This window comes from Equus asinus, chromosome 2 (genome assembly GCF_041296235.1).
Source record: "Equus asinus isolate D_3611 breed Donkey chromosome 2, EquAss-T2T_v2, whole genome shotgun sequence".
Lineage (NCBI taxonomy): Eukaryota > Metazoa > Chordata > Mammalia > Perissodactyla > Equidae > Equus > Equus asinus.
In genome coordinates this window covers 120,555,866-120,576,665 of record NC_091791.1, presented here as the reverse complement: position 1 = coordinate 120,576,665, position 20,800 = coordinate 120,555,866, and the positions used below count along the sequence as shown (strand labels likewise).

The 20,800-nt window shown below is 37.1% G+C and overlaps 1 protein-coding gene across 5 annotated transcripts in view; it reads left to right on the top strand.

Moving 5' to 3' along the window:
* The window catches only part of HERC2 (HECT and RLD domain containing E3 ubiquitin protein ligase 2), a 272,108-nt gene that overhangs the window by 173,996 nt on the left and 77,312 nt on the right, over positions 1-20,800 (top strand). For all 5 annotated transcript variants that reach the window (XM_070497080.1, XM_014829918.3, XM_070497069.1 and 2 more), the window contains exons 51-57: positions 1,180-1,288; positions 1,399-1,538; positions 12,975-13,165; positions 13,900-14,005; positions 14,093-14,184; positions 17,743-17,918; positions 19,581-19,692. In XM_070497080.1, the coding sequence (XP_070353181.1) occupies positions 1,180-1,288; positions 1,399-1,538; positions 12,975-13,165; positions 13,900-14,005; positions 14,093-14,184; positions 17,743-17,918; positions 19,581-19,692 (926 nt within the window). The remainder of the gene's footprint in view (positions 1-1,179; positions 1,289-1,398; positions 1,539-12,974; positions 13,166-13,899; positions 14,006-14,092; positions 14,185-17,742; positions 17,919-19,580; positions 19,693-20,800) is intronic.

Below are 20,800 nucleotides of genomic sequence, written 5' to 3'. Positions count from 1 at the left end.
ATTTAAGAAATGGAAATGTACAAATAATGGGAGTTAGGAACTGGAGACACAAAATTTTCCTCATTTTGTATTTAATGTGATATTGAGATTCCAAATCAAAAACATGGCACACTTTAAAAGGTAAACTACATCCATTTTAACAATTGTATGAGAAATAATTAAATAGACATGCAGTTTTTGTTTTGTTTTTGAGAAAGATTAGCCCTGAGCTAACTGCTGCCAATTCTCCTCTTTTTTTTGATGAGGAAGACTGGCCCTGAGCTAACATCCGTACCCATCCTCCTCTACTTTATATGTGGGACACCTACCACAGCATGGCTTGCCAAGCAGTGCCATGTCCTCACCTGGGATCCGAACCAGTGAACCCTGGGCTGCTAAAGCGAAACGTGCGCAGTTAACCACTGCGCCACTGGGCCGGCCCCTAGACATGGGGTTTTATTTTTTTTTTAAACTCTTTCGATGTCATAAAGAGATCCTATTTTGTTTTATTTTGTTTTGAGCGTTGCAGAAAACTCTCTTACTAATCTAATGGCCTAGATTAAAAAAGGCCACCATGGTGGTGCTTCCCCAGTAGGTAGGGGTGTTAGAGTTTCTCAGTTACATAAGAACAAATGGCTTATTTAACTTCTTACTTGAGTTTAGCATTTTTCTTAAGAGATTCTTAAAACTTTTACAAATTGAAACAAAGATAAATTTTAAAAACAAGAACTTGGTTTAGAGATTAATGTTTTGAGTAGCAGAGCGCTCTCAACCAAAGGACAAGAGGTGTCTTAATGTTATTAATGTGATTTTTATTCCCTAAGATACTAAATGGAGTTTTGACTTGGTGTAATTAAAAACAAACCTGTTTATTGTATAAAATTTAAAACATACACAGAAGTAGAGAATCTAGTTTAATGAACCTCCATACACCCATAACCTAGCTTCAGCAATTGTCAACTTCTGGCCAAAGTTGTTTCATCTTCAATCCCTCCCTCAATTATTTCGAAGCTAATCTCTGACTGACACCATGTGTTAGTTCATCCGTAAGTATCTTAGTATGTCGCTCTAAAAGATAAGTACTCTTTGTAAAACATAAGTAACTAATAGATAATGTCACATGGCTATGTATAGTTTTATTTTTAATTTTAGGTTTTTATGGGTGATAAAGATGTTTCAGGCAATTTCTCTTCTGTCCAGCTTTCAGTGCCAATGGAAAAGATGTCATTGTCGACTTTCCTCAGCAGTCTCACTGGACTGGTCTGTTATCAGAAATGGAGTTGGTGCCTAGTGTTCATCCTGGAGTTACGTGAGTTTTCTTTTTTACGTTGCTGGGTTTGTTTTGAAATTTCTTTGCAATTAAGTTTAAGAAATGACCTCATCTTTTTCTTTTCAACTCAATGGCTGTTTTAAAAATAGGTGTGATGGCTGTCAGATGTTTCCTATCAATGGATCTAGATTCAAATGCAGAAACTGTGATGACTTTGATTTTTGTGAAACGTGTTTCAAGACCAGAAAACACAACACTAGGCACACATTTGGCAGAATAAATGAACCAGGTATGGTAGAATGGTTATATTCTCTCTCTCATCAAAATATTATTAATGAGAATTATTTTGGATACAAATGTATTTAATTTTGTTCTTCTAAAGTTCATATTTATATGATGAGCAGTGTACAGTGTGCAATGAAACAGGAAAGATGGTCCTACTCACTAATGACTTGCTATCTTTTTCTGCTAACAATGAGGGCCCGTGGGAATTAGAATAATAGGGTTTATTTGCTTGTACTTCCATAAAAAATATTAAATGGATCTCAAGAAACTGATAAGTGTTTTGTTGCATGGGGTGTGGAATTGGATAGATGGAGAGTGAGTCTTTTTATTTGTATGTCTTCTATTATATATATGTTTTTGTGTGGCAGAATATATGCAACATAAAACTTGCCATTTTAATCACTTTTAGGTGTATAATTCAGGGAATGTTGTACAACTGTCACCACTATCTATTTCCAAAACTTTTTCACACTCCAAACAGAAACTGTACCCATTAAGCAATAATTCCCCATTCTCCCTTCCCCCAGTCCCTGGTAACCTCTACTCTGCTTTCTGTCTCTATGAATTTGACTACTCTAGGTAACTCATATAAGTGGAAGCATACAAAATTTGTCCTTTTGTGTCTGACTTATTTCACTTAGCATTATGTTTTCAGGGTTCATGTAGTATGTGTCAGAACTTCATTTCATTTTATGGCTGAGTATATTCCATTGTTTGTATATACCACATTTTGTTTCTTCATTCATCTATTAATGGACATTTGGGTTGTTTGTACCTTCTGGCTGTTGTAGACAACATTGCTGTGAACATTGGTCTACAAATCTGTTTAAGTCTCTGTTTTCAAAACTAGCAGTGCAATTGCAGGATCATATGATAGCTTTGTTTAACTTTTTGAGGAACTGTCAAAATGTTCTCCACAGTGGCTGCATCATTTTATATTGCCAACCAGCAATGTGTGAGGCTTCCATTTCTCCTTGTCCTTACCAATGTTTGTTATTCTCCACTTGTTTATTTTTTTGATTACGGCCATCCTGATGGGTGAAAAGTAATATCTTATTGTGATTTTGATTTGAGTTACCCTAATGACAAATGACAGTGAGCCTATTTTCATGTGCTTTTTGGCCATTTATATATCTCTTTTGGGGGCATGTCTGTTCAAGTCCTTTGCCCATTTTTAAACTTTTGGTGTTGGGTTGTAAGAGTTCTTTATGTATTTTGGATGCTAAACCTTTATCAGATATACGATTTGCAAATATTTTATCCCGTTCTGTGATTTGTCTTTTTACCCTCATGATAGGACACTGTGATGCACAAAAGTTTTAAATTTTTTAATTTTATTTTTGTTTTTTTCTATTGCAGTAGCATTGGTTTATAACATGTAAATTTCAGGAGTCCATCATTATATTTTGATTCCTGTGATGTTCACCACCCAAAGACTAATTATAATCCATCACCACACACATGTGCCTAATCACCCCTTTCGCCCTTCTTCCTCCCTTCTTCCCCTCTGGTAACCTCTAATCCAATCTCTGTATGTGATTGTTTGTTGTTGTTTTTATCTTCTACTTATCAATGACATCATGTGGTATTTGACTTTCTCCCTCTGACTTATTTTACTTAGCATAGTACTGTCAGGGTCCACCCAATGTAGTCACAAATGGGCAGATTTCATTGTTTCTGATGACTGAGTAGTATTCCATTGTGTATATATACCATATTTTCCTTATCTGTTCGTTCCTTGATGGGCATCTAGCTCGCTTCCAGGTCTTGGTTATTGTGAATAATGCTGCAGTGAACATAGGGGTGCATGTATCTTCACTCATTCGTGTTTTCATGTTTTTTGGATAAATACCCAGTAGTGGAATAGCTGGACCATATGGTAGTTCTATTCTTAATTTTTTGAGGAATCTGCATACTGTTTTCCATAGAAGCTGCACTAGTTTACACTCCCACCTACAGTGTATGAGAATTTCCTTCTGTCCACATCCTCTCCAACACTTGTTTCCCGTCTTGTTAATTATAGCCATTCTAATGGGAGTGAGGTCATATCTCATTGTACTTTTCAATTTGCGTTTCCCTGATAGTTAATGATGTTGAACATCCTTTCATGTGCCTGTTGGCCATCAGTATATCTTCTTTGGAGAAATGTCTGTTCAGATCTTTTGCCCATTTTTTAATTAGGTTGTTAGGTTTTTGTTGTTGAGATGTATGAGTTCTTCATATGTTTTGGAGATTAACCCCTTATCAGATATATGGTTTGCAAATATTTTCTCCCAGTTGCTAGGTTGTTTGCAAATAAGTTCTCCCAGTTGCTAGGTTGTCTTTTCATTTTGTTGATGATTTCCTTTGCTGTGCTGAAGCGTTTTAGTTTGATGTAGTCCCATCTGTTTACTTTTTCTATTGTTTCCTCTGCCCAGTCAGACATGGTACTTGAAAATGTGCTGCTAAGACCAATGTCGAAGAGCACACTGTTTTCTCTTGTGGAAGTTTCATGGTTTCAAGTCTTACATTAAAGTCTTTAATCCATTTTGAGTTAATTTTTCTGTATGGTATAAGATAATGGTCTACTTTCATTCCTTTGCTTGTGGCTGTGCAGTTTTCCCACCAACATTTATTGAAGAGACTTTCCTTTCTCCATTGTATGTTCTTGGCACCTTTGTCGAAAATAAGCTGTCCATAGATGTATGGGTTTATTTCTGGGCTCTTGGTTCTGTTCCATTGATCTGTGTGTCTGTTTTGTGCCATAACATGCTGTTTCGGTTACTATAACTTTGTAGTATATTTTGAAATCAGGAAGTGTGATACCTCCAGCTTTGTTCTTTTTTCTCACTGTTCCTTTGGCTATTTGGGGTCTTTTGTTGTTCCATGTAAAGTTTACAATTCTTTGTTCTATTTCTGTGAAAACTGTTGTTGGAACTTTGATAGGGATTACAGTGAATCTGTAGATTGCTTTAGGAAGTATGAACATTTTAACTATGTTGATTCTTCCAATACAAGAGCATGGAATATATTTCCGTTTATTTGTGTCTTCTTTAATTTCTTTCAACACTGTTTTATAATTTTCAGTGTATAGATCTTTCACCTCTTCGGTTAAGTAGATGCCTAGTATTTTATTCTTTTTGTTGCAATTATAAATTGGATTGTATTCTTAATTTCTCTCTCTGCTGCTTCATTGTTAGCGTATAGAAGTGCAACTGATTTTTATATGTTGATTTTGTATCCTGCAACTTTACCGTATTTGTTTATTATTTCTAAAAGTTTTTTGGTGGATTATTAGGGTAGTCTGTATAAAATCATGTCATCTGCAAATAGTGACAGTTTCACTTCTTCCTTTCCGATTTGGATCCCTTTTATTTTTCTTGCCTGATTGCTCTGTCTAGGACTTCCAATATGATGTTAAATAAAAGTGAAAGTGGGCATCCTTGTCTCATTCCTGTTCTGAGAGGAATAGCTTTCAGTTTTTCTCCATTGAGTATGATTATTAACTGTGGGTTTGTCATATATGGCCTTTATTATGTACAAAAGCTTTGCTTCTATACCCATTTTATTCAGTTTTTATCATAAATGGAGCTGTTTCTTGTCAAATGCTTTCTTTGCCTCTATTGAGCTGATCCTGTGGTTTTTATGCTTCATTTTGTTAATGTGATGTATCATTTTACTTAGTTTGTGGATGTTTAATTATACGTTTTATTAGTTTGTGGGTAGTTTAATTATAATGTGTCTTGACGTAGGCCTCTTTGGGTTTATCTTGTTTGATGCTCTTTTTGCTTCCTGTACTTGTATGTCTTTTTCCTTCCTTAGTTTAGGAAAGTTTTCAGTTAGTGTTTCTTCAGATAGATTCTCTGCCCCTTTGTCTCTGTCTTCTCCTTCTGGTACACCTATAATATGAATGTTAGTGCATCTACTCTACTATTGAGTCCCTATAGTCATTTTTTTATTTCCGGTATTGTATTCTTCATTTCCAATTGGTTCTTTTTTATATTTTCCAATTCTTTATTTTTTTTTTTTGAGGAATATTAGTGCTGAGCTAACTATTGCTAATCCTTCTCTCTTTTGCTGAGGAAGACTGGCCCTGAGCTAACATTTGTGCCCATCTTCCTCTGCTTTATATCTGGCATGCCTACCACAGCATGGCTTTTGCCAAGCGGTGCCATGTCCGCCCCTGGGATCCGAGCCGGCGAACGCTGGGCTGCTAAGAAGTGGAATGTGCAAACTTAACTGCTTGCTACCAGCCTTGCCCCTATCTTTTCCAGTTCTTTGTTGAAGTTCCCACTGAGTTCATCCATTTTTCTCCCAAGATTGATGAGCATCCTTAAGACTTTTTGTTTGAACTCTTTGTCAGGTAGATTGTTTATTTCTGTTTTATTCAGTTCTTTTTCTGGGGTTTTGTCATGTTCCCTTACTTGGAATGTATTCTCTTGCCTCCTCATGTATCCTCTTTCTGTGTTCTTTTATCTATGGACTAGATGGGTCAGCTAAGTCTCCTGATCTTGGAAGAGGTGCCCTTATGTAAGAGATGTCTTATGAGGCCCAGCAGTGTGCTTCTCTCTCATCACCAGTTCCAAATGTTCCAGGAGTGACCCCTGTGTGAGCTACGTGTGTCCTTCTGTTGTGACAGGGTTTCTCTTGCTGCGGGTGCCCAGGGAGGCTAGACTGTCCTCCTGGCCAGCTGGTTCTAATTCTCAGCTGCATGTGGCTGCTATGGACTCTTTAGTTACTTTATCATGTGTGGGGAGCCCCAGCACAATTGGCTACAAGGTCTGATAGCACATTCCTGTTGCAGTTTTCCTGTTAAGTGTGTAGGCTGCTTGCATGGCTGGTGGCTAGTCTCAGGGACTTACAGTTCCTCTAGGCTTCCAGCCTGCAAGGCTGTTGTCAGCTCTCTCAGGATTGCAGCTGAGTGGGGCTGGGCCCAGGCATGGGAGTACCCAATTGTTTCAGGCTTTGGAAAGTGAGGTTGGTTCTCTATGTGGCTGTTTGAGAAGCACAAGTCTTCTGCAGCTGACAAGCCACACTGCCCAGAGGGCCAGACACACCACAGTCCTGCCCCATGCAAGCATCCCGACCCCCTAAAGCAGACCCAGTCGCCTCACTAAAGAGGCCCCACACACTCCACCAACACCCCATACTCTCCACCCACTTCTCTTGCATGCTCTGACCTGCAGAGGCTGACCCGCTGCTCTGCTGCAGAGCATCCAGGCATCTAGCTGATGCCGGTGCACAAGTTCCCTGGGGACTGGCTGTTGGGTTGGGTCAGTCCCTAGGGCAGGCTGCCTGCCCTGGCCAAGCTGGATTAAATCAGTGCTGCAGTGGGTGGAGCAGGCCCTGGGCTAACAGACCAGGTGAATAATTCTAATGAGTCTCCCTGCATTTGTGTCAGCACGCCTGTACTAGGTCACAGTAATGGCTGCCCCCAATGTCTCAGTCCCTGGGGAGCTCTCACCTCTCACTGAGATGCACCCAGAGCCTGTCAGGTGAGTCTGTTTTCACCAAAGGAGTGTGCACCTTTCTTTCTGGTGATTTTAGATTGCTTTCCAAAATGGGTGGATTTGTGTGGGGGTCCTTTAAGATCTGCCTTTTCCCCCTTATGTCCGATAGCTTTTTCGGGGGTATTCACTGTTGTTGTTACTAGCCACCAAAGCCAGATGTTATGAGACTTGTCTCGGTTGTGCTGAGTCCAAAGGATGCTTATAGTAGTAATGCTCTCCCTCTCAGCTTCCCCGCTCCTCTCAGGAAGCCTGCCTACCTTAGGATTGCTCCTGGCCAGCTCTGAAGTACTGCAGCTTGTGAAGCCAGCTTTTTTTTCTCTCCAGAAAGGAATTATTGCCTCTTCGACCTGAGTCAGGAGTGTCCCTTGTTGCGGGAGTTCTTTTTATCCAGTTTTCAGTTGCCCCTCAGGGTATTTGTTCCCAAGTAGTTGTAAATTGGTTGTGTCCATGGTACGAGGTGAGTTCTGAGTCTTCCTATGCTGCCATCTTGACACCTGCCAAAAATTTTAAATTCAAATGAAGTCCAATTTATCTGTTTTTCTCTTTTGTTGCCTGTGCATTTCAAGTTATATTTACTTTTGCTTTCAATTTAAGGAACTATTTCTAAATCTAAAGTCATGAAGATTAGCCTCTGTTTCTTTTTAAGAGGTTTATAGTTTTAGCTCTTAAATTTAGGTCTTTGATCTACCTTAATTTTTGTATATAGTATAACGTGAGGGTCCAATTTCATTCTTTTACTTGTGTATCCAGTTTTCCCAACATTTTTGAAAAGACTATTCTTTCACCATTGAATGATCCTGGCACCCTCATTGAAAATCAGTTAATGCTAGATGTAAGAGTTTATTTCTGGGCTCTTAATTCTCTTCCATTGGTCTAATTTCCTGCCCATATGCCAGTATCACACCATTGTGATTAGGAGAGCTTTGCAGTTAAGTTTTGAAATTGGAAAATGTGAAATCCTTCTTCTTTTTCAAGATTGTTTTGGCTATTTGGTGTTCCTTGAAATTCAGTGTGAATTTTGAGATGATTTTTCTATTTCTGTAAAAAACCAATATTTTGATAAGAGTTACATTGAATCTGTATATCACTTTTGGTGGAATTGTCATTTTGATAATATTAAGTCTTCCAATCCGAGAATTAGGGATGTCTTTCCATCTACTTGGATCTTTTTAAATTTCTTTCAGCAATGTTTTGTGATTTTCAGTGTACTATCATGTGCGACATAACCATGTTTTGATCAATGACAGGATGCATATATTATGGTGGTCCCATAAGATTAGTACCACATAACCTAGGTTTGTAGTAGGCTATACCATCTAGGTTTGTAAGTAGTCTATCATGTTTGCATGGCAATGAAATTGCCGAACGATGCATTTCTCAGAACATATCCCTATCATTAAGCAATGCATGACTGTACAAGTCTTGTACCTTCTTGGTTAAATTTATTCCAAACTATTGATTTTTCATGCCATTTTTAAGGGATTTATTTTCTTAGTTTTCTCTTGGGAATGTTTGTTGCTAGTGTGTAGAAATATATACATACATATACACTATACATTTTCAGCACATTTTGTATGTTGAATTTGTACCCAGCAACCTTGTGGAAGTTGTTTATTAGCTCTGACTGTTTTTTTTGTGTGTGGATTCTTTAACCCTAAATAATACATATGTGATCATGTCACCTGTGAACAGATATAGTTTTACCTCCTCCTTTCCAAACTGAGTGCCTTATATTTCTTTTTCTCCCCTTATTGCTTCAGCTAGATCTTCCCATACTTTGTTGACCAGAAGTGGTAAATGTGGGTATCTTCATCTTGCTCCTGATCTTAGGTGGAAAGCTTTCAGTCTTTCACCATTGAATATGATGTTAGCTGTGAGATTTTCATAATGGCCTTTATCATTTTGAGGAAGTTCTTTTCTAGTCCTAATTTGCAATATTCTCTTACCTTTATGTAAGAGGGCTGTGGAATCTGTAGACCCATCTCCTTTTCAAGCCTAAGTTGAATATTTTCTTGATCAGCCTGCCATGGGTTTACAAATTTAGCCTTTTCAAAGAACCAACTTTTGGCTTTGATTTGCTCTTTCTCATATCACTACCGTTTCTTTTTCCTATGGTATTTGGGTTTAGGTTGATTTTTTTTTCTGTCTTCTTGAGGTGAATACTGAGCTCATTTATTTTTCACTTTCATCTTTCTACTATATGAACTTAAATTTTTAAATTTATCTTTAAGTAAGGCTCAAGCTATATCCTGCAATACTGATATGTAGTAATACTTCATTAAAATACATTTCACAGTATTTTAAAAATTTCATTGGAATTATTTTCTTGTATTCATTGGCTTTTAAATTTTCAAACATATCAACATTTTTTAGGTATCTTCTTACTGGTTTCCACGTTGCATTCAGAGTATGTACTGATGGATCTTTGGCATTTTCTGAAACTTATGTGTGATCATATGACTGAGCATGTGATAGGATTCTATAAGTGTTTTATGTGTGCCTAAAAGAATGTCTCTTGCAGTTCTCTGGTTGAGTTAGTGTTTGCTTACTATATCTTTTTCAAGCCTTTTGCCCTCAATCTTTTTTATTACCATATTTCAGATATATTTCTTGTAAGTTGAGGACAGTTTTTTTTTTTTAATTCCAATATGTCTATCTTTGTCTTTTGTTTGGATCATTTAGGATTAACATTTAGGGTCATTTTATTGGCTCACTTAGGTATTTGCATTTAAGGACAATTACTGATATACTTTTATTTAAATTGAAAAACTTTTCGGTGTGTTTTATTTGTCCTCTTATTGTCTATTCCCCTTTCTCCATGCCACCTTCCTTTGGACTAATGTGTTTTTCATTGTTTAATAAGGCCCCCTCACTTATTGGCTTAGAAGTTAGACACACTTTTAGTGTATAATTGTATGCCATATTAGTAGTATATATGCTGTACACATTTTTAGTATTAGCAGTTACTCAAGGTATTATCCATCTTTGATTTACCAAAATCTAATATTATTTAGTATTTTTGCTAAATAATTCCTAACAATGCAAGGACCATAATCCCTTTAGCTTTATTTACCCTCATTCTGATTTAAATTATGTTTTAATTGTCATGTTTTAAAATTTTACACATATACATTTTTAACCAGATAAGACATATTATTGTTACTGTATATAGTCAGTATTTGTTTAGATTTTTTCACATAACATTGTACTTTTTCCCTATTCCTTTCTGTATCTTTCACTTTCCATCTATCATCATTTTCCTTCTGCCTAAAGAATATTCCTTCATATTTTCTTTAATGTGTCTCTTTGGTTATGAATTCTGTTTTTGTGTGTCTGAAAATGTCTTTATTTCTCCACTTTTGAAAAACATTTTTGCTGGGAATTTTCTTTCAGCTCTTCAAAAATACTGTTCCATCATAATTTGGTTTATATTATTTCTGTTGAAGTCAGCTGGAAGTGTAGTTATTGTTCCACTAAAGCAAATCCATCTTTGTATTTTCCCTTAGTCTACCTTTGAGGTATTCTTTTGTTTTTGTCTTACACAAATTTTACATACATGCAGAGATGCGTTTCTTTATATTTATCTTTTTTGGGGTAAGTAGGTCTTTTAAATTTTTATTTCTTTGCTAAGTTTTTTTTTGAGCTATAATTGACATATAACATTGTGCCAATTTAAGGTGTTCACTGTGGTGAATTGATACACATATATATCGTAAAATGATTACCCCATTAAGGTTAGTTAACACATCCATCACCTTACGTAATAACCTTTTTTTGTGTGTGTGGTGAGAACATTTAAGATCTATTCTGTTGGCAACTTTCAAAGTAGGGATTTTAAAATCTGTGGCTTGATGTCTTCTGTCAGTTTTGAAAATTTTTCAGTCATTCAGTATTTCTTCAGATACTGTCTCTGTCCTATTCTTTCTTCCTTCTTTTACTGGGACTCCTCTTTCACCTGTGTTAGACCTTATCTCTATCTTGTAAGTCTTTCACCTTCTTGTTTATGTTTGCTAAATTTTTGCGCCTCAGTTCTTCATTGTGGATATTCTTTACTAATTCTCTTTTCATCTGAGTCTAGTCTTCTGATAAATCTATTCATTGAGTTCTTAATTTTAATTACTGTATTTAACAGGCCTAGTCTTTTGGGTTTTTTTTTTTAATAGTTTCCAGTTCTCTGCTGAAATTTTTAATGTCTTTTCGAACATAGTAAGTACAGTTATTGTAAAATCTGTATCTTATAACTCTAATTCTGGACTCTATTTGTATCATCTGTCATTTCTGGTAGTGTTTAGTCATGTTTTCTTGTTTCCTCATATGCCCTTATATACTGGACGTTGTATTTAATATAGTTGCTTTTTTCTAGACATTTTATTTTTCCTTTTTCTCCCCAAAGCCCTCCAGTACATAGTTGCATATTTTTGGTTGTGGGTCCTTCTAGTTGTGGCATGTGAGCTGCTGCCTCAGCATGGCTTGATGAGTGGTGCCATGTCTGCACCTGGGATCCGAACCAGCAAAACCCTGGCCCGCCAAAGCGGAGTGCACGAAGTTAACCACTCGGCCACAGGGCCAGGCCCTGAACGTTGTATTTAAAAAAATATTTCTTGGGGTTGGCCCTGTGGCCAAATGGTTGGGTTCGCGTGCTCCGCTTTGGCGGCCGGGGGTTTCACCAGTTCGGATCCTGGGCGCGGATATGGCACCACTCATCAAGCCATGCTGAGGCAGTGTCCCACATGCCACAACTAGGAGGACCTACAACTAAAAATAAACAACTGTGTGCCGGGGGGCTTTGAGGAGAAAAAATGAAAAATAAAAATCTTTAAAAAATATTTCTTGAATCAATTTGAGCCCTAAGATATTATCTTTCTCCAGAGATTGAGGGTGAGAGGGTTGGTCCTCCAGATAATTGGGGTAAGTAACTATCTGGGCTCACTTCAATCCAGTGTCATTGAGTGAGGTGATTTCATGCTGAGCTGCAATCTGTAAAAACAAACAACTCTGCATAGTTCAACTTTGCTCTTAGGGTTCTACCTGTGGGGATCCCAAACCAAGTGTGGGGTTTTCTGTGGCCATCCTCTTCTCTCCTGGTGGTTCCTTGGCTCCCTTCCCCCACAAGGCTGTCAGAAGTACCCTGTGTCCTCTTGGAGGGAAAAGCGGCCTCTAACCTTGAGCGTAGATTCCCTAGCACACCTCCTTTCATCTCTTTACCGTCTTGTTAATTCTGATGCTTTCCAGTTTTAGTCATCTTTAAATGTTCTCTCCTCAGTGGGAGGGCTAGATGAATTTCCAGATTTGCCATTAAGGGAAGTAGAAACTCTTTGCAAATTTGTTTTGCTTTGCATTTATAAAGAGCATTTTTTGCGGCCAGCCCCCTGGCTGAGTGGTTAAGTTTGTGCTCTCTGCTTCAGTGGCCCAGGGTTTCACCTGTTCAGATCCTGGGTGCGGACATGGCACCGCTCATTAGGCCATGCTGAGGTGGCATCCCACATGCCACAACTAGAAGGACCCACAACTAAAATATACAACTATGTACCGGGGGGATTTGGGGAGAAAATAAAGGAGGGGGAAAAAACAAAAGATAGGCAACATTTGTTAGCTCAGGTGCCAATCTAGAAAAAAAAAAGCATTTTTAATAAGAACATTTTCTGTAAGTACTGTGACTGTATTTCCCCCCCAGCTTATGTGTATCCTTCCATCTGGAAATATCTCTCTCTGTTATTACTTGAGAGAGTCAAGTGGAATAAATCATAGCATTATATGAACTTCATCTCGTAAATTGGTACAAAATACCTTGACTAGGTTTTTTGAAGCCATTTTAGGTATCTAATAGCTCCTTTTAATTGAAAACTTATTTTTTTGAAGTAAGAAGCTCCTCACTATGTAATATTCTTTATTTCTTGGTTGTGAAGGTTCTGCCCCACAAATATTAACACTGTTTGACCACCGTTAAATAGGACAATCTGCAATATTTTGTGGCCGTTCTGGTAAACAGCTGAAGCGTTGTCACAACAGTCAGCCAGGAATGCTGCTGGACAGCTGGTCTCGGATGGTGAAGAGCCTGAATGTCTCATCCTCCGTGAACCAGGCTTCTCGTCTGATTGATGGCAGTGAGCCCTGCTGGCAGTCCTCTGGGTCGCAAGGAAAGGTAGTGTGCCCTGGGGGCAACTTCCAGAACCACTTTTATTTAGGTGGCTTTGCCTTTTAGAGCTTCAAAATGAACTTTGAAAAACCTAGTAAGTTATATTGTGATGGCACCTGTGAGTAGTTGTTTTCTATTTTAGTTCATAATTATTTTAAAGTTACAGAGTACTATACCATCCAGTTTTTATTGTCAGAGATTTTAAACGACATAGGTAACAGATTTTATCTAACTGACCAATTGATAGTGGGTGTAAGAGCATAGTGGTGTTTTTTTACTCCCGCATATAAAATGTATGTGTTCATATTCTGCTCTGGTTAGAAGTTTTTCTAATATATCCTAACAAATATGTGTTGATCTTTGGCATGCTATCATAATTGCACTTACATGTGGGTATGCATCATCTGGACATGCAGGTCAGTCTTGGAGAGGGGCTTTTTCTCCATCTTGACTCTATGATCTTTTCTATGATCCACTCCTTGATGGGTATAAATGGACCACCCTAGATCAGGAGGAGTTTATAAACACGTTTTTGGAGCTTAGAGTGAGACTTTCTTCTAATGAGCAAATGATGGAGTACAATGCTCTTGTTTCTGCCAGCTTAAAGGCAAATTCTGTCTCTCCCATGCCAGATAATATGTTAAAAAAATCTCATGTAGATTCAAGCTTTAGTGATAATATTTTAGTAGCTAAAATATAGCTGAACTTTACTAACAGAGAATTCATTTTTTCTTTTAAAGCATTGGATTCGTTTGGAGATTTTCCCAGATGTTCTTGTTCATAGATTAAAAATGATAGTAGATCCTGCTGACAGTAGCTACATGCCATCTCTGGTTGTAGTGTCAGGTAATTCAATTAGTTTACTCAAAAAGTATCTTCTATCGTATAATAAAAACTCCTTTGTCTGATTCCTTTGCCCTTTTTTCCCCCTAGGTGGAAATTCCTTAAATAACCTAATTGAACTGAAGACAATCAATATTAACCCCACTGACACCACAGTGTCCCTTCTGAATGACTGCACAGAGGTAAGTGGATACGATAGTGTTCCTTTTTGATGGTTTACAAATGGCAATGGAGGTGACTTTTTTGAACATTTCTATACTAACATTGAGCCCATTTTTCCCCTTAATTAATTGTATTTACTTTAAAAGTTGACATGTACACAGCTTAAATTTGCTGCTTATCAGATAGCTTGAAAAGGAAACAAAATAACTTTCAATCTCACTATCTTTGGTAAGAAGCAGGGGTGAATACTCCTAGCAAAAGTTGTTACCAGGCATATCCAGTCGCTCTTTGCAGCCAGTGCAGTGTCATTTTCGTTAAATGTGTATTAGTGTGCAATGATTTTTTCTGACCATACATGTGATGCTGAAATTCCTTTTTTGTTTTCATACCTGTTGGCATCAAGTGCTGAACTTGTCATAAAGTACTGAGTTATTGATTTGTTTTGATTGGTAATAAGGTAATTTGCAAAATGATTCCAAGTTTATTGTATCTCTTGAAAATTCTAAGAGAATCAATGAAGGTTCTTTTAAACAGCACCCATATATTACACAGCAGTGAGACTTTCTCGCACGTTTTCCAGTATATCCTTCCACACAGATGTCAACACTAGGAATTGTTTAGCACCATTTATTCTTTTATGTCATTGAACTATTATGTGATATACTGATTAATTAATTAATTTTCTGAGAAAAGATAATATTGAATTTTAGTGCATTTTATTGTTAACTTATTGCTAGGTAACTGAATGCAGCTTGTCTAATGTCCATACTCCCAAATGTTTTTGTAGTTTAAGCAAATCAGTAAGTGCAGACTTTATTAAATCAATAACTAAGGTTATTATTCATAAAGGGTATATTAACTTTAAGAAATTTTCAATTTAGAACAATTTATTACATAATATTTGATAAGTAAAAAATAGTATCTATCACATGTATGAGAAATATTGAAGCATTGTGAGTAACTGGGAAACTCATGACCCACTCTCCATCTCTCCAACTAACTTAAGCACTAGAATATCATTCCTGTGAAGCTACTGGACTCTTTATCATTGAAATGGCTTGTTATGGGAATTTTCTAATATAACCAGAAATAGGAAGTATACTGAATCCCTCATAAACCTGTCACCTAGCTTGAACAATTATCATTTTTTGCCAATCGTGTTTCACTATGTCCTTGCGTGTTCCCCCACCCCCATTTTTTTTTATCTTGGTGTGTTTAAAACAAGTCCTAGACATGATCGTATTTCAATAGTGTATACTTCAATATTCATCTCTGACAAAGACTTAAATGTAACCACAATGCCATTATCACACCTAACAGTTATTCTTTAATATCATACAATACCCAGTCAGTGTTTAAATTTTCCCAGTTTTCCCATAAATGTCCTTGTGTAGTTGGTTTGTGTGAATCATGATTCAAACAATGCCTACACTTTGCACTTCATTTAATTCTTAATTCTCTTGGTTTTTCCTTGCTAAAGAAAGAAACAGGGTCTTTTTTTCCTGTAGAAATTTTCATTTCTCAGTTTATCTTTTGAATCTCAATGGTTTTGTTCAACCTGAGCTTCCTGTGACATCATAGGGAGATCTTGAGGATTGTTCAGATTCATTCGAGGCAGTAGGGAGTCATAGGTGGTGTATGTGCTTCCTGCTGCATCATTCTTTGTTCACATGAAATATGGGATAGAGGAATACAATGGGTGCCAAATCAGAATGAAGGGCATCCCGCAGGACAGAGACTAGCTTTAGCAAATGAATAGCAAGGCATAACCGAGGGAGGTTGCATCTTTCTTGGATCCTGATTTGAACAAGCCAACAATAGAAAGATGTTTATGAGATGATCAGAAAATTCGATCACTGATAGCATATTAGATGATATAAGGAATTATTGTCTTAGCTATGATAATAGTAATGTGGATATATTTTTCAAATGCCCATATTTCAGTGATACACACTGAAGTTTTGAAACAAGATGCTTCCTGGAATTTTCTTATGATAATCCATATATGAACAAAATTGGTCATACATTGATAATTGTTGAACTAGGTGGTAGGGTCACAGAACATCTTGTACTATTTTTTATAATTTGTATATATTCAATTATTTTTACTATGTTTTAAAAATTATGAAGACTCTAAAGGTAAGACCTGAAACCATAAGGCTTCTAGAAGAAGATATAGGTGGTACACTCTTTGACATCAGTATCAAAAGGATCTTTTTGGACACCAATGTCTTCTCAGACAAGGGAAACAATAGAAAAAATAAACAAATGGGACTTCATCAGACTAAAGAGCTTCTTCAAGGCAAGGGAAAACAAGATTGAAATAAAAAAACAAACCACCAATTGGAAAAAAATATTTTCAAGTCATATATCCGACAAAGCGTTAATCTTCATACTATATAAAGAGCTCACACAACTCTACAACTAAAAATCTAACAGCCCGATTGAAAAAGGGGCTGGGGACAAGAACAGACATTTCTCCAAAGAAGATAAACAGCTGGCCAATAGGCACATGAAAAGATGCTCATCATCACTGATCATCAGGGAAATGCAAATCAAAACTACACTAAGATATCACCTTACACCTGTTAGAATGGCAAAAATAACCAAAACAAAAAGTAACAAATGTTGGAGAGGCTGTGGAGAAAAAGGAACCCTCATACACTGCTGGTGGGAATGCAAACTGGTGCAGCCACTATGGAAAACAGTATGGAGATCTCTCAAAAAATTAAAAATAGAAATACCATATGACCCAGCCATCCCATGACTGGGTATCTATGCAAAGAATTTGAAATCAGCAATTCCAAAAGTCCCATGCACCCCTATGTTCATTGCAGCATTATTTATAATAGCCAAGACGTGGAAGCAAGCTAAGTGCCCATCAACTGATGATTGGATATATACAGTGGAATACTACTCAGCCATAAAAAAGGATAAAATCGTCCCATCCATAACAACATGGATGGACCTTGAGGGTATTGTGTTAAGTGAAATAAGCCAGATAGAGAAAGACAATCTCTGTATGACTCCGCACATATGTGGAAGTTAAACATGAAGACAAAGAGAACAGATTAGTGGTTACCAGGGGAAAGGGGGCGTGGGGTGGGCACAAAGGGTGAAGTGGTGCACCTACAACATGACTGACAAACAAAAATGTACAACTGAAATTTCACAAGGTTGTAAACTATCATAATCTCAATAAAAAGTTAAAAAAAATTATGAAGGCTCTGTGAACTACCTGACATATAATCTGTTAATACATCTTGGTTCAGGAAAGCTTTAAGACAGAAAGGTTTGCAGTCATTCCGTAAGGCTATCATACTATTCCAATTTAGTAAGAAAATCAATGTGAGTCCCATGCCTTGGATAGACATGCTTGGTGAATTAGTGACTTCTTTTGAAGTCAAACTCTAGTCAAGTGTGGCTGCATTAACTCTACCTAAGTTGCTTGATATTTCAGAAATTAGTAAAGGAGCTCTAACTTTCCACATATTCCAGGTCTCAAATATCCTGCTCCTGTTAAAATATCTAATGTCTTTGGTTCTAAAAAGTCTGTAGCTCATTGTTTTTGTGTCTAGTATCACAGATATATTGAAATTGCAATAAAGCAGTGCAGGAGCTCAGGAATCGATTGTAAAATCCATGGTCTCATCCTGCTGGGACGAATCCGTGCAGAGGAGGAAGACTTGGCCGCAGTTCCTTTCTTAGCTTCAGATAATGAAGAGGAAGAAGATGAAAAAGGCAACAGTGGGAGGTGAGAGCCATTTGTTATTGGTGGTGCTCATTACAAAATTCTCACTTTTAAAAGTAAATATTTAATTAGAGCATATCTCATGGTAAGTTTTAGTTGAGTTTTCAAAAATTATAATTTAATTTATTAGGGGAATATTTAATGTAAAAACACATCATATTTAGAAAAATACCACTAAAAAGGAGAAATAAAAATTTTTAATTTTTCTACCTGAAATATCACTGTTAATATTTTTTATCCTTATAGTTTTCTTTTTATCTGTCCCTACTTGTGTTTTCCTGTGGAAATGGTATCATCTATATTTGATAGCCTTTTTGCTAAGTATTTTATCATTAACTTTTACATTGAAAAAAAATTTTTTGTGATAAAATACACATAGCATGAAGTTTACCATCTTTACCATTAATCACTTCAATGTGAATGAGTGGTCCAAGCAGTCTCCCACTAGGCAGGCACCCAGCTAGGAGGTGCGCACACTGAGCACACATGACTGGCCTCCGTTCTGAATGGTTCATACTTACTTGGTACCAGTTGTTATTTATCTTAAATATTACTCCTGGTGTCCTGTACATATTTTTGACTAAAAATGTGTTACAAAGTATTTCAAATGATTACAATGTACATATATTTGCTCTCCTGTCCCTGGAATCAGATGGAAGAGTTTTCCTACATTTTTATCCCCAAACCATAAAATTTTGATTCTTTAAAGTAAGTATTCGTTGGTATATAACGTGTTAAAAAACCTTACTTGTCTCAAATCTGGTCTCTGGAGCCTTCAGTTGTCTATCCTAGCTGATGAAACTAGAACAAAAGCAATTAAAAGCCAAGAGCTGCAAACAAAAGAAGCAGTTTCTTAGCACCTGACATCAGACTAACAACCAAGAAACTCTCACTCTATCCTGGGCACTTTATAGTTTCCCCAAGTTCAAGAATTGGAGTGCTTTGTTGATTCAACCTCCGCCCTATTGAGGGCAAGACAGGAGATAGGATGAACAAGGTGGTGGAGCTAGCTGCCAGACCTATGCTTCAGGAGCCTCAGGGTGTGGGGCAGGCCTCCCAAGAGAGAACGGAGGTGGGGACCTGAAGCCCAGCTGGCGGAGGGTATGAAGGAAGAAAATTGCATTGTCCTTTACGACATATATCTGTGTTGGAGTAGTGCCTGCAGGGTCATATGGCTATATCTATTATTTCTTTAGGGGAGAAAGAATGACCAGACAGATTTCTAATTTAGGGACATTGCCACAATGCTAGTCCCAGTGGTGACTCCTGGGACCATCCAGTGTTCTCTCCAGTTACATCTATAGTAGCTGTTTGTCCAGGTAATGGGCAGGAATTGCTCTGAGTCAGTAAAATAGCTGTAATGTTCAACTTGGTATTTAAGAAGAAAGAGAGCTGCCTAGTGTGTCATAGAAAGATCTTCATCAAAGGTAAAAAGCTACAATTAAATTCTAGTATGAAAAGGTAACAAGCTAGTCTCTACAAATTTTGACCCTCTGGTGCATTTACTCCTATATATACTTGAGGTTTTATTATATTAAAACAAAACTTAACAGTTTCTCATAGTAATCAGCAAACTTTGCATACTTGAGATTGCTTTCCTTTTTATTTTTAAAAGTTTTTATGCTGAATGACCTCTGTTTCTCTCTTTATTTTTTCTTTGGTTAGTCTTATTAGAAAGAAGGCTGCAGGACTGGAATCAACGGCTACAATAAGAACCAAAGTGTTTGTGTGGGGACTGAATGACAAGGACCAGCTGGGCGGGCTGAAAGGCTCTAAGGTATCCCACCTCTGCCTGAAGTTCCCGTGTCACCTGTCATTACATGACTGAGGAGCAGCTTTGCTGGCCCAACAATAGCCAGACTATTTTTGAAGTTTTTTTTTTTTTTTTGAAGTTTTTATAATGGTTTTACCTTCCAAATGTTGTTTTTTAAGTTGATTTTTCTAAAGTAATTCTTGATGTGAACTCTCATAGATGTTATCAAATTTAGTTTCTGAAAAGCCTCTGTCCTTGGGAAATAGTGTACTTTTGATATAGCTGCATTATTGTTGTTTTATAAACTAGAAAGTACACTTCTGAAAAGATCTGACAAGCGTATAGATGAAAACTGTAGACTATAATTATATTGTCTTCAATACAATACACGTTTTTGCTTACCATGAACAAAATAATGTGTAAAAAATGCCATAGTGGCACAAAGATGAGCAAGGTGTGATTAAAGAGTAGGTACAACAAATGATGCATTTGAGCCAAAGTTGAATTCAGTGTCTGTTAACTAAGGAGCCATAGAACAGATTCCTCCAAAATTTGGTGCCTGGAAACAGTTTCTCTTCAGATGAGTTTCTCTGCTTCCTTTTGGTATTCTGTGAGACTTCACCCATCATAAGATGCCTTATTGCCTGCATTGTTGAAAGGCTGAGACGGAAAGTTAAAACTCATTTATTTAAGTTTCTCCTTTCAAGTAAGATGGGTTTTTATCTTTATTTGAACAGCCTTGAGTTACATTTGTGTTTTAAGGCCCCTGGACTCCATTTGGAGTTGGACAAGGGGCAGTAAGCACTGGGAGTCTCTGTTGTGATGGTGTGGGGCTATCTCAGGTATCCTCAAGCACAGGGCCCTTGCTGGAGTTTGCATGTGAAGGATAGATTTACTGCTCCACAGTTGTGATAAAAATCCTTTCTTCCAGTGTAGTAGTGACTGATAATTTCTGACACGTGAGAATCATAAAGTGTTTCTTAGGCAAAGGCTTTAGGAGTTTTAAATTAAATCACCGCCATCTACAATGGGAAATTTAAGTGTATAATTTCTTAGAGATGTTAGAATCAACAAGACTGAGCAGGACATGACCTGAAATAAAACATAGTTTACCAGTTTTTGTTTATATCTT